Genomic DNA, 13952 nt, shown 5'->3' with positions numbered 1-13952 from the left:
GTCCGCCGTCCGTAAACTTTTCACATTTCAATCTTCTTCTCAAGTTTGACCAGTGGGATTGAGCTGAAACTTACATGAAATGATCCTGACATGGTCCCAACAAAGTGTTGTTATTTTTCGGGTTGATCCGAAATCCAAGATGGCCGCCACAGCCGCCATCTTGAAAACACATTTTGAACTTCTTCTCAAGTTCTACTAGTGCGATTTGGCTGAGACTTGCATGAAATGATCCTGAAATGGTCCCGACAAAGTGTTGTTATTTTTCAGGTTGATCCGAAATCCAAGATGGCCACCACAGCCGCCATCTTGAAAACACATTTTGAACTTCTTCTCAAGTTCTACAAGTGCGATTTGGCTGAAACTTGCATGAAATGATCCTGACATGGTCCCAACAAAGTGTTCTTATTTTTCGGGTTGATCCGAAATCCAAGATGGCTGCCACAGCCGCCATCTTGAAAACACATTTTGAACTTCTCAAGTGCTACCAGTGCGATTTGGTTGAAACTTGCATGAAATGATCCTGACATGGTCCCGACAAAGTGTTGTTATTTTTGGGGTTGATCCAAAATCCAAGATGGCCGCCACAGCTGCCATCTTGAAAACACATTTTGAACTTCTTCTCAAGTTCTACCGGTTCGATATGGCTGAAACTTGCATGAAAGGAGCCTGACATGGTCCCAACAAAGTGTTGTTACAACTCTGGTTGATCCCCAATCGAAGATGGCAACCATGACACTATATCTAATTAATTTCCTATATGATTATTGCCAAGGTACTCAGATGACCGTTAAGGCCCATGGGCCTCTTGATGGGTAGTACATTGATAACATATGTCATTTAGTGGTGAAATTAAGATCAGAGCCTGAACTTAATTTGCCCTCTTCTACTTCCAGAATATAACTTCTGATCACTCGATTTATAGCTCTTTTACTTATGGAAGCTTTTCCATCTATATGCTGGAAGATCTTCTGAGAAGACTTCTGGTGTAAGAAGAGCACCTGTCAAGTTGGCCTCTGGAATGGATTGTATCGGTCAGAATTTCAGAGTAGCTAGTTGCAAAAAAAATTTCACTTTTCAGCAGCACTTGATTACTAAACCATTTTAATATGAAGTATTATTTGTTTTAAATGTTTTTGTCGTTATTCTTACAACTATTGTAGGACCATCACATTGGCAATGAAACCACACTTCTACATGTGGCAGATATTGTATCCATGATTGCTTCGAGTACAAGGGGGCGTCGCCATCTTATCTATGGAGAAAAGAAGGACATTTTTACACGTACAAAGTAGGTCAAAGTTATAAAATATTTCTGTCTTCACAGTTCATATCATAGAAAAGATTTCAGTATTTTAATTTTTACAAGAAAAGTTTGTTTTCAGTAGTTAATAATTTTACTAAGAAAAGAAGAGAAACATTATTTCATGTTACATTTTTAAAAGTTAAAATGAATCACATATTAAAAGTTCTTTTTGGAATCTTGTACAGGATTTTATGAAGTGTATATGCTTTCATAAAAATTGTTAATATTGACATTTATAATATCTATGTGGTTATTTTTTACCTATCTGTTGTGATTTATGGCTGATAAAGGGTATGATATTCAAGGCAAAAATTATGACAAAGGTTGGCTAACAGGAAACATCTTCTATTCACACAATATCAATGTAAGAGAAAATTAGAATTTACTCAATCTGGTTATGTCACAGTAATGTTATGCTTTATATAGGGCCTCGGCAGCTCACATTATAGCCAAGTTTACCAGGAAGGCATTACTTGGAGAGTTACCCCACGAAGCTGGCCCAGCCCCTTCTAAGGCTGTCATTGGGGCATACCTGTACATCTGTCGTCAACTCTATAACACGTGTGAGGGCCTACTGGTACTTTACCCTTACGATCTCCACAGTGTAGGGGCCATCGCATGGAGAGAGGTAGGTTGTAGTGTCAGATTATTACAAATCAGCAGAGGTCACACTTGGTCCAAGCACATGGAATGCAGATAAATATTAGGGAACTAAAGTGTTTTTAAGGAATCCAAGGTGGTCATGGGAACCATTCTTTCTTTTAAAAACTATCTGGCCGAGATGTTCTGTACAAGATAAATGAATTGAGATAAAACACTTTTAAAGACATTCATTAGAGAAGGGTTATAAATTGTAAGAAAACAGGAGTGAACCATTTTATCCCACTTAACTGCCACTTATTGTAACTTGTCAGGGGTGCGTCCATTTTTGATGGACTTCAGTTTCAATATTTATTATGTACTCACTGGTGTTGTTGATTTATAAAACTGATGATAAAATTGTGACATATATGAAATGTGTAGTATTTTTTATGTGCTGACTGTGTTTTAGGCTAACAGAGATGCTGACAATGCTGTAACACCCACCCCCTCAGATAACAGTTCTGATAGCGACATCACAACAAAACAAGGCAAGGCAGACATGTAAGTTTCGTCATCTTCACTTTAATGATTTATTGACTTTTTAATCAATTCCATATCACATAGCTTCTTATGTAAGATTTATTAATCCGTGTTGTAAAAATACATTGACAATGTATTTTTATGATGTTTAAAGATGCTCCACCGCTGACAAATGGTATTTTTTCACTGTCAAAAAAAGGAGCAGACGATTTAATATTTTTCTTCAGTAGCAAAAGTTACTTACTTTACACCATTACCACTTTTGAAAAGTTTGAGCTTCTCATTTTAATTCAAGTTAAAATTACAAAAAATAATTAATTGCATCCCGAAAAAATTCCGCGGCACTATATCCTATATGGAATGAAGTACTGATTGCGCATGCACCAAAGGCAAAATAAATTATTTTATATTACTTTTTCTGTTAATTAGCCATATATATACACTTTTAAACACCAATTATTGTTCAAATGATGAATATCATTTATGCTCTGTCGGCGGTGGAGCATCTTTAATGTTTAACATTTAATGTAAAGCTGTTATCGTAGAGAAAATGTGCATCGCGATATCGTCAAAATTTGACGATATCTTCACGATAATATCGCGATTTTTGCCAAGTAAAATATAAAAGGATTTATGGAAATATAAGTCATGTTTGGGGGACCAATCATGAAAGTACAATATAGAGTGTAATTTGTAAATAAATAAAGTGAAACATTCATCAAAACAAACATTTATTTGTTATACTTTTAATTAGATGTTTGTTTACAAGTCAATCAGATTCTGTCCGTGTCCGACAGTGCAATGTTCTTGTTTCCTTTCCAACTAACACATGATGGGTTACGGCTGATGACGATATCGTAGATATAAGTTTTTTGATGCTGTGAAACAGCATTCTTAGGTACGCTCGGAGAGCCTGTGCACATCAAAACAATGAAACCACTCCGCGATGAAAATTAAAAGTTGTTTTGTTCATTTCACGTAATACTTGATGGTATGGAAAAATAAAACCCCAATATTCAAAACCACAGACATTGAATTTGTAGATACTTATACACCATGGATGGAGTGTTTTAAGTGTTCAGTTGGGACTCTATAATATTTGTATTACTCCGAGAACACTGGTCTCCCGAAAATCACGAACAACGCCTTCTTCGCTGTCTTCCTCCGCAACAGACTTTCGGTGGTTTTTGGATTGTGTATGTTTATTTAAATTTTACGTAATTCATGCTAATGATCGATTATTGTAATCATATGATAGGAAGGTAACTGCAAAAAAAGTTCTTATAACGCTTATAAAGTTTTTTGCGTTGGTTGTATTGGCGAACTATATCTGAGATATTATTGCGCAGTAAAAGTTAATTGATCTGTCACTGGGAGTTCTGTCTTTTGTTTATCGACAACTGCAGTATATTGAAAGGGAAAAAGTACCAAATCTATCAACATAAACTTACAAAATATAATGATTATATAGATCTATTTATGTACGAGCAACTTAAAGTGACAAATGAACTTATATTGCCGTTTAATGTACGGTAGCCTTATGAAGACTTGCTAAAGTCCGATGTATTGCAGGAAGTTTTCTTGATGATAGCGTTCTTATGAATTCAAAAGAAATTTGACTGTTATAAGTAACCAAATAATGTACCCTTTACTTGACAAACGTATAAAAGCAAAAGCAAAACTCGCGATAAATGTTCTGCACGATAATATCTCGCCAACCAGCCTACTGTTAGGCTTACGTAGACTTGCTAAAGTCCGATACATTACATGAAGTCTTGTGAATTTAAAAGAAATCCGAGTGATATACGTAATGAAATAATGTACCTTTTATTTGGCAAAAGTATCTGGCCATGATTTATTAGTCAAAAGTCGTCAAAGCAACCCATGTTAGTTTTCTAAAAAGGAAACCAAAACATATCCGGAAATGGTAATATTTCTAATGTTATATTTTTCGAAAATATTCTTCAATGTTAAGAGGATATTAAGATACGAAAATGGTTACTCATTATTTTTTTGTCTTTGAAGAGACATTGATGAAATTGATAATTCAGCAATTAATAAAGAATTATAAAAAATGATACTCAGATTCTGAACGGTTTCATTGGTGTTGAAATCGTTATTTCAAAAATTTAAGAAATAAAATTTATTACAGTTATTTCAGGATAATAAGTTATTCAACTTATTGTTCTTGAAAAACTTCAAATATCATAAAATAAATACCGTTTATCGTAAATTTTTTTTTTTATTAAACTCCGAAATTTAACACTGCACACTTAATTATGTATAGTTTACTAAATTTTATATTTAAATGAAAAAAAAAATTCTTTATATCTTTCTTTGAGTCCTTCATTCACAGCATCTATGAGTGGCCTTGGCACTTTGATTTAACGATATCGTGGTCTCTTCTCTACAATCGTGATATATCGCGATGCCGATATATGATAACAGCTATAATTTAATGTTAATGATTTGTATCATGTAAGAATTTAAATCAGATCTTGCAATAATTGTGAGTGAATGAGTTATCTGCCCTTTATCAGACAAGTATGGGAGGACACGCTGAGAGATAACCTGCTGAACTTTGCCAGTACAGCCAAGGGTATACTTCTCCTACAGCAAACTGGTGCCATCAACGAATGTATGTCCTACATGTACATACGATACGAACAGAAACTACAGGTAAGTATACACAATGAACAGAAAATATGGATAAATATGTTTTCCAAACAGAAACTACAGATAGATATATGCTACGAATTGAAACTATGGGTATATATACGCTACAAACAGAAACTACCAGAAAAAATATATACTATGAACAGAAACTAAATACCTTATAGATAGAATTAAGCTATTGGTAAAAGTTTTGATACAATACGCTTTTTTCTGATCATTAATCTTTCTTATCAGCTATTGATTTATTTGACATGAACTACGTAAAACAAACACTCCATCCTATGTTTAATATTGATAAAAGATAATCACATCAAGAGATGTACTGGTAAACTTTGATTGATAGGTGAGCAAGTGTGAGAAGTTTGGCTACGGCTACATGGTGACACAAGTGGCTGGGACAGCTCCGGGGATGGTGGCTCTACAGAAGACAGGTGAGAGATAAAATATCCTAAAGGATAGGTAGCCCCACGGAAGTAAAAGTTATGTTTATCACATAATCTGCCTGATATTTTTGTGAATGTCACTAGTGTAATATGACCTGGAGCAATTTTCATTGGCCGGAAATCCATTATCACGTCAGACAGAAACAATAAAATGACGTCAGGAAAAATGACTTGATGTCAGGATTACGAGGACGGCAGGACAAAATGGCGGCCTCTGCTGGATTTCCGGAATACATTTTGAATTAAATTCTTTGTTATGTAGTTATGTGATAAAAAAGTATCTTAAATGTGTGTTCATTTCATATGAGATTTTATGAAAATTGTCTCGAAGTTTTAATTTTAATCACCAAGGCTTGCAGGAATAAAAACTTCTTAGACTCGTTTCATAAAATCTCATATGAAATGATCACTCACGCAAGATCGTATATCTACGACATATGTAATGATAAAGTTTGATTACTGTAAATCAACTTGTTTTTGCGATGACATAATTTTTCATGCCTGTCTGCATTTACAGGTAAAACGCTCTACTGTACTTGCAGTTGAAATATTTTTCTCAGCGAATTATTTTCACAAATTCTAATCAAACGTGAAATACATCAAAATCTAGTTGGTTTGTAGTACTGATTAAGACACAATGACTTTAATACCGGTAGTCTGTGTACTTCCAAAGGAACAGACTTAATTTAATAATTCTTTTTTTTTTTTTTTAAAGTTGATGTTTCCACATGATATAGTGGTAAAAAGTACCAAAGTTTTAAATGTGAGATGTTGATGTTTGTTGTAGGTTACATTAAAGCTCTGATAGCAGAGCTGTGGTCGGTGATGGAGAGTGGACTGTCAGACGCTCCGCTGTATACTGCCAAAACCTGGCCTGTCGATTCTGTGGATAGACATTCTCACAAGGTATATATTTATGAAGTATTTCATCCAATTTATGTTCAACATGAGAAAGAATCTCATTACTATGACTGTTTCAAACTCATTTTTTACCTTTTTTTTTTTGTTTCTCCATGATATGGTTGTTATTTCTCTCTTTGTGATATGAAAATTTTTACATACTGTAGAGTATAATATGTGTTTTGTGACTTTACCAGTACCTGTGTAAAATCATTGAAATATGAGACTATTATGTGAAACGTTTACACGGTAACATGACAATTGATTACAGCATCTAGTCCGCCTACTCAATGTCCTTGCCTCCTTTCCTGCTGTGTATGAAGTTCTTTCCCATAAACCACTTCCCACTCAGGACGAGTACACTTTCCGTGAGATGCCAGAAACTATCGCAGTAAGTGTGATTTAGCTCATATGCCTGCAAAATTGTCTATTATGAAAAAAAATGGACTAAATGTACTATAATGAGATAATTCCAGATACTGTACTCTAATATGATGATACTTTTGACAGGGCTTCATTGATAGACTCATCCTTGTGGACTCACCAGGCAAGATTCACTCCCTGTTCAACTATGAACACTCCCATGTGTTTGGTTTGAGGTAGGTCTACATTGGCTGCCAGAGCTGACTTTATTTTAATGTCATTTCAAATCAAGACTAGGGGAAAATGGTATTTATACCAGTTTCAGTATATTGATAAATTTGACCTTGTCATGTGGACTTGCATACATAGAAGCTTGTCTTATCTGTAATATTATGTTACAGATTCTTTTAAACTGAAAAAAAAAATTATGATAGGTTCTTAGAAGAAATAACAGAGAATACATGGTCAGTGTCGTAAATATATGTATACTGTATTTTGGCAAAGGTTAAAGATGCTCCATCGCCGACAGCTAGCTAGAGCATAAAGGATATTCATCATTTGAACAATAATTGGTGTTTAAGGATGTACTCCTCTGAGAAGTCAAAATTTTCTTGTATTAAACTTTTTTCTCATATAGATTTTTGGAAAGAGGAGTTCATACCATGAAAGAAAATGAAAGAAAAAACATATGTCCGTGTGCTCGTTTTTTGAGCTACTGTCACTCAAAGATACCTAGTTGACAAAATATTGGATTTTATGGGAATTTTGCTGTTTTTACCATAAACACAAGAGATTAAAGCCATAATTTCCTAATGAGGTGTTTGATATGTATTAATGTTTGTAGAATTTATTTTCCAGTAGTCTTCTTTTAAAATATACCCGTTTTGATTAATAAGACTATTATTTTTTCTCAGAATAACAACATATGCTACCCCTACCCCTTAATTTTGAGTTACAAAATGCACCATTTTCAGCCATTTTTGCCAAATCTAACCCTTCTGGTATTAAACTTTTGTTTATATTTTGCATATCAATAGGGAAAGGGTTGTTCTTTCAAAATCAGGCAGAAAAATGGGGGGTCCATGTGCTTACTTTTTTGCCCCACTTAAATATTTGTTATTTTTCAGTATTTTAGAGTAAAAAATAAAAGTGCTCAAATTACCGTTAAATGTAAAAATAAAGTGAAAAAAGTGAATCATTTCACATATTAATGCTCAATATTTTAATTATCACGAACCAAGTAAAGATTTACAGCAAAAATTAGCTCGATTCAGCTAAAAATGCTGGTGCAGTGATGATTTAAGTAAAAACAATTTCAGTAAAAAATGGTAAAACTTTGGCTCTACTCAAAGCGAAAAAAGACTCAATTTCAAAATGGCCGCCAAATGGGCCATTTCTTAAAATCCCTGTATAAAAAAATCTGCAAAAGTTAGAACTGTGATTTTTTGACAAAATTTGCAACTGGCAACTTGCTACAGATATTGATGAATTGTATTTGTAAATCTCATAACTTCTTTGATCTTTGTCGAAACGAGACTTCAACGGGACTGAAACCTCAGCAGAATACATCCTTAATCGTGTATATTTATGCCAAATTAATACAAAAAATGATATAAAATAATTTGTTTCACCTTTGGCACATTTGCAATCAGTACTTAATTCTATATAGGATATAGAGGCAGGGAATTTTTTCGGGATGCAATAAATTATTTTCATACTTTTAACTTGAAGTAAAATTAGAAGCTCAAACAGTAACTTTTGTTACTGAAGAAAAATACTAAATGGTCTGCTCCTGTTTTTGGTAATGGAAAAATACCATTTGTCAGCGGTGGAGCATCTTTAAGAAAGACAAAAGTGTCGAGTTGGAAGTAGGTCAGTCAAATTGTCACTCTTGCTGAAATTCTAACAATTCAGCTGTTTTTTGTCAATGCTGAATAAAGTATAAATATAATTCTGTGGTTGATGTATTCTGTCAATGCTAATGCTGGTTAGATAATAAATCCAGATGAATTGACATTACAGAGTACTGAGTGTGATGATATCATGTCGAGACACATTCCTACTGCTACAGTCCCAGTACAGATTCCAGGACGTTCTACTTAAGGCTCAAGGCGAGAACAAGCCAAGTGACCGGTAAGTTTACCCTTAAAGGCCCACTACCTTTCCAGAGCAAACCATAAATGTTTCTTATAAACATTAATAACACCAGAAAATATATACCGATGGCCTAAGCTGAGGTTACAACACCAAACATATGCACGATTTCCTGCGTAATATATGATAACAGTGGAAAGACATTTCGCTGTTTTGCCGTCTGGCGCAGTGATAGCCAACTACCGCGCGGTATTTAGTATGACGGCGGGAAACATAAGACCACCCGCGTTATGAAAATTAATATTTTATTTATTTTCATCAAATTGTTCAGATGGTGATGATACATGTAGTATTAACGGTAAGTTAATAACTTTTGCGACTCTACAAAATTATCGATCTCGTTTTACATTCCCATTTTAAAAATTAAAAGCTGTTCCGGAAAGGTAGTGGCCCTTTCCGTGTTAGCAAATTTTAAATGATTGTAGGTTATAAATTTTCTAAAGGTGAATGATGTTTATTCTAAAAAATTTAAGTTTACCCTCACCTTGAAATAAAGTAGCCTTGTATCATTATTGATATAAACAAAGTTTCTTAAGGTTAATCCTGTTTAGTCTAAAATAAAGTTCTCCATGTAAATATGAAAAATAAAAATTCTTGGAAATTGAAGATTGATTTTATTACGCTTTTGATACCATGTGCCTGAGGATGGTCAAGAGGCCAAACATTTTCAAAAGAAGAGACATTCTTATTGATATATAACATTATCCTATACTTTATGTGAGTACTTTTTCAAAACAATCTTTGTGAAAATGTTGATTGTCCTTTAAAGAAACAAATATTTGTCTTTGGTTTTGCAGTGATGATTTGATTGTTGACATGCTTTCCGTGGAGAGAAATTATGTTTTAGTCAAGTCTTATCTAATAGGAGGACCATCTGAACGTGTTCTTCCACCCCGCATTCTGAACGAGGTGAGCCAACGCAAATCTGTTACTGATAGAAAATAATCAAATGATAAATTTGAGTTATTTCTAAAACTTTTATAAACGATCATTTATCATTGCTACTGTACTTTCACATATTGCTATTTCCTCTCCCTCACAATATTTTCTTTTTATCCCCAGGATTCTGTTTACCCCTACCCTTTGTTTTCATCATTCCCTGTACCGCGGGATTACACCCCCAGTCTGGGAGGGAGAACTACTCTTAAACAAGGTAAGATATGATGCACAGAGCTATCATAATAGAACTAGTTTAATTTGTTTTATTTGGAAGTTTTTTTATCTACTTTAATATCTTTTTAAGATATGTTTTTTCATGTGTTTCAGATTTTGTTGAATCAGAATTTGACAATTATTTTTATCTTTTCTTTGGCAAGAGTAAGAAAAATAGTAACACAAATTTTCTACTATTACTAATATTAGCAGACGTAGATGGTTTTTAGCTAGATATAACATTGTGAGATTTGATTCCAGCATTCGTTGAATCAGAAGACGAAGGTTGGTATAGAGTGATTGACAGGTTGATAGCAGTGTAACCCTGCCCCCTTCCCTTAATGCACTTTGTAAACTGCACTCACAGTGTTCTATAAACTATTGCCATTTTAATAGCACAGACTTGATTTAAGTGGTTCACAGTCAGGGGCTAATATCAATAAACCAAGACTGTGCTTATTTTCAATAGGAAGGCATTGCAAGATTTCTGGTACTCAGTAAGATTTTTACTGAAATCTTAAGGATACTTTCTTATGTGATAAATGAATTAAAGTACATTTAGTTACAAAAATATGCCATGAAAGAATATCAGGTTAAATTCAAACCGACAGAAAGTGCATATTTTTTAAAGATTGATTAGGTTGTAAGGTCTGACCTTCAAAATGACTTTACAACTTAGAGTCACTGTGTTCCGTCGTCGTAAGTCATGCATTAACTATTCATTCAAATGACTTCATCTCAATACTTGAAAGGCTACTTAAAGGGCTATCCAGTTTGTTCAAATGAATGACCTTGACCTTCATTCAACAAGGTCACAGCTCCTGTATATATAGACAGGTATAGTAAATTTAATTGAATCTTTAATATCCTGGTATTGAAATATTTCTGATGAGGATTCCATTTAGTAACTTATGTTCAAATGTGGTCTACCATAATTTATGTACATGTGTACATATATATGACATTATATTCAGTCAATCATATCAGGCTTCCACCTGTACACTCTGCTTACTCAGTTGTCTGCAGGTTCTGACCTCAATCTGAAAAGTGTATCAAAGCAGATTATATTCTTCACATCAACTTAAATATGTTCTTATGATGTCTAGACTACTAGTATACACTGTATACCAGTGTAACTTCACATTAGGTTTGATGCATACTGTTGACATGGATTGCTACCATGTTTATATTGAGATTATTAACATATGTTATAAACATTGTATCAAAGTTGAGCTTTATTACCATATTTTCCAGAGTATAAGTTGTACAAATATTCCTGAACAAAAATTCTGCTTTAGTTTCTGCTTTTACTTCAAAACTGCAAAACATTGTATGATTGCAGAGAACCTGTGAGCTTTCATTCTTTGTTTCAGGTGCAAGGTGTAAATGATAATAGTTTGGTTAAATCGGAAGTAATGAATTTCAATATATTGAGTTGACACCCAAGTAATTTTCACTTTATATGGGATAAACATAAATTAAGTTTTAATATTCTCCTTATTTCTGATATAATATCCCTATATAATGAGAAATAAACATATATCCAGAGGAAAATATGCCCACTACTATACTCTTAGCAAACTCACATGAATTTTGGCAACTTTAAGATACTTGACAGATATAAGTAATTAATTGGTATTGGATATGGAAATTTTATTTGACTAATAAGACTGACTGTCGCAATGTTTGTGCAGGTAAGGAGTTTTGAGATACATTTACTACTGGCAAAGGAATGATTCATTTTGGATACATTTCTTTGGTTTCACAGAGCTACAACATTCCACAGATTTATTTGAATTTAAAACTGTTTTACAGAAAACGACCTTACAAAGTTCCTTAGTAACACCAAGAGTTTCAAAGCTGACCGTGGGAAGACAACATGGCTGGAAAGATGTAAAAACATCCTGACTAAGATGATAATTGCCAAGTCAGACCAAGTCAAGGGTATGGGTAAGTGTCAAAGGTCAAGGGCATTGGTAAGTGTCAAAGGTCAAGGGCATGGGTAAGTGTCAAAAATCAAGGGCATGGGTAAGTGTCAAAGTTCAAGGGCATGGGTAGGTGTCAAAGATCAAGGGCATGTGTAAGTGTCTAAGGTCAAGGGCATGGGTAAGTATCAAAGGTCAAGGGCATGGGTAAGTGTCAAAGATCAAGGGTATGGGTAAGTGTCAAAGGTCAAGGACAGTCAGAAATGCTACATCTCAAAAGAATGGGTACTGAGACCTTAATCATGCAGATTACACTCGGGACAGTCTGTTCCACAAGAAAATCCAAAAAACTGAATTTTAGCTTTAAAAATTGGAAGTAAATTACATTTGTATCAGTGGCTTAAATGTTGATGTTTTGAAAGTCAGATGCTCACTTGACATACGTAAACTCAAGTCAGGTTGTTCACACAGCACCCGTATCAATCAGTTACTGGTTGTATGGTTTAAACATTAGTGAATTATTACAGCTACAATTTAATTTCCAAAATATATGCAGGTGTGTTTAATGTCATGTTGGTTGGAGATAAAAGTGATATCAATAGTGTACTTGGTGCGTAGTTGTGCTAACGATATTTTTCCTGTTTTCTGTAGTTATACAACAATTGCTGGAAACCTGTGTTCCCCAGTTATCAAAAGTCCCAGAGGAGTGTGTGTTCCCGCTATTGGATTACACTGGTAAGTTTGTCTGCTGGGCCAAGTTATGTAAGGTCAACAACAGTAATTCTTAGTTACTCATGCTCTGCTACACATGATTTTTATGCTCGCCTTACCCATTTTTATCACAAAAATAAAATGAAAAAAAAAAAAAAAAAGGTCACTTTTCTTCAAAGTATATTCTAATGTGATATGTTGATCTGTATACAGGTACAGACAGTGCTGTGAAAGCATTTCATTTGTCTCCACTCCAGACACTTGGCATCAAGATAGCTGTCAGGTAGGTTCACAGGATTGGATTTTACTTATCTGTTGATGTAGTAATTTTACACTCCCTCTTAAATATAGTCAGATTGGATATTAGTGTTATTTCTTCCCATTTACATTCAATATTTTAATGACATACAGGTACTGTTATTGTTTCCACTTCATTTCACATTTAAGAATAGGAATGCTTTCTCTAACTATAACTATTAAATGAGCATTAGAATGAATTTAAAAGACCGTTTGTACTACTGGTACATCTTATTTTGTTGCTTTTAACCTCATATGACCTTTGACTTATTATGATCATTGCTTGATATGACTTTTGCCTTATATGCTCTTTGACTGACTATGACCTTTGCCTTATTGACCTATGATTGATTATGACCATTGCCTTGTGTGTCCTTGTAGGTATGGGATACACCTGAAGTTGATCCACACATCGGCAGACGTCACAGAAAAGCTGACACACCTGATCAAACAGTGTGCCTGTTTCCTACAGCAACAGCAGAAGTCAGCAGACGCCAACATCAGTATCCTTGTCACAAGGTGTAGCTACTGTCAGTGTCTTAATGGTCATATTATAGTAACTTTTATAGTATATAGAATAGTTTTCGTTTTTTTAATATAAAAAAGTAAGTAAGTGAACTGTCTAATTATAGCCACGCTTGTGGTAGATATCAATATCAATATGGAAGTCAGTTTTAATGGTATTTCTAATGTGCATGTGTATACAGACATTGAATGTAACATAATCCACCTGTAGTACTGATAATACAAGTACAATCATTATCAATATTATCAATGATGTTTTTGTTGAAGTACAAATTTGTAGTTAACAGGAAAACAATAAAGTGAAATTGTCCTTGCAAGAAATTTAACACATTAGATGAGATGTTTCTCTGATTATACTCAGTTTCTCATATTGACATATAC

At 34.0% G+C, this 13952-nt stretch overlaps 1 protein-coding gene across 4 annotated transcripts in view; it reads left to right on the top strand.

Moving 5' to 3' along the window:
• The window catches only part of LOC138315559 (protein broad-minded-like), a 34190-nt gene that overhangs the window by 16512 nt on the left and 3726 nt on the right, over positions 1 to 13952 (top strand). For 3 of the 4 annotated variants that reach the window (XM_069256669.1, XM_069256666.1, XM_069256667.1), the window contains 16 exons: positions 1161 to 1288; positions 1730 to 1931; positions 2355 to 2446; positions 4966 to 5104; positions 5445 to 5532; positions 6332 to 6450; positions 6716 to 6835; positions 6955 to 7043; positions 8830 to 8940; positions 9759 to 9870; positions 10024 to 10114; positions 10375 to 10398; positions 11929 to 12063; positions 12690 to 12773; positions 12963 to 13032; positions 13428 to 13549. In XM_069256669.1, coding sequence (XP_069112770.1) covers positions 1161 to 1288; positions 1730 to 1931; positions 2355 to 2446; positions 4966 to 5104; positions 5445 to 5532; positions 6332 to 6450; positions 6716 to 6835; positions 6955 to 7043; positions 8830 to 8940; positions 9759 to 9870; positions 10024 to 10114; positions 10375 to 10398; positions 11929 to 12063; positions 12690 to 12773; positions 12963 to 13032; positions 13428 to 13549 — 1726 coding nt within the window. The remainder of the gene's footprint in view (positions 1 to 1160; positions 1289 to 1729; positions 1932 to 2354; positions 2447 to 4965; positions 5105 to 5444; positions 5533 to 6331; positions 6451 to 6715; positions 6836 to 6954; positions 7044 to 8829; positions 8941 to 9758; positions 9871 to 10023; positions 10115 to 10374; positions 10399 to 11928; positions 12064 to 12689; positions 12774 to 12962; positions 13033 to 13427; positions 13550 to 13952) is intronic. The other variant, XM_069256668.1, reaches the window with a different exon arrangement.

This window comes from Argopecten irradians, chromosome 2 (assembly GCF_041381155.1).
Source record: "Argopecten irradians isolate NY chromosome 2, Ai_NY, whole genome shotgun sequence".
In the NCBI taxonomy this organism is placed as follows: Eukaryota; Metazoa; Mollusca; class Bivalvia; order Pectinida; family Pectinidae; genus Argopecten; species Argopecten irradians.
The sequence above is the reverse complement of the archived record's forward strand: the minus strand, read 5'-3'. Positions and strand labels throughout refer to the sequence as shown.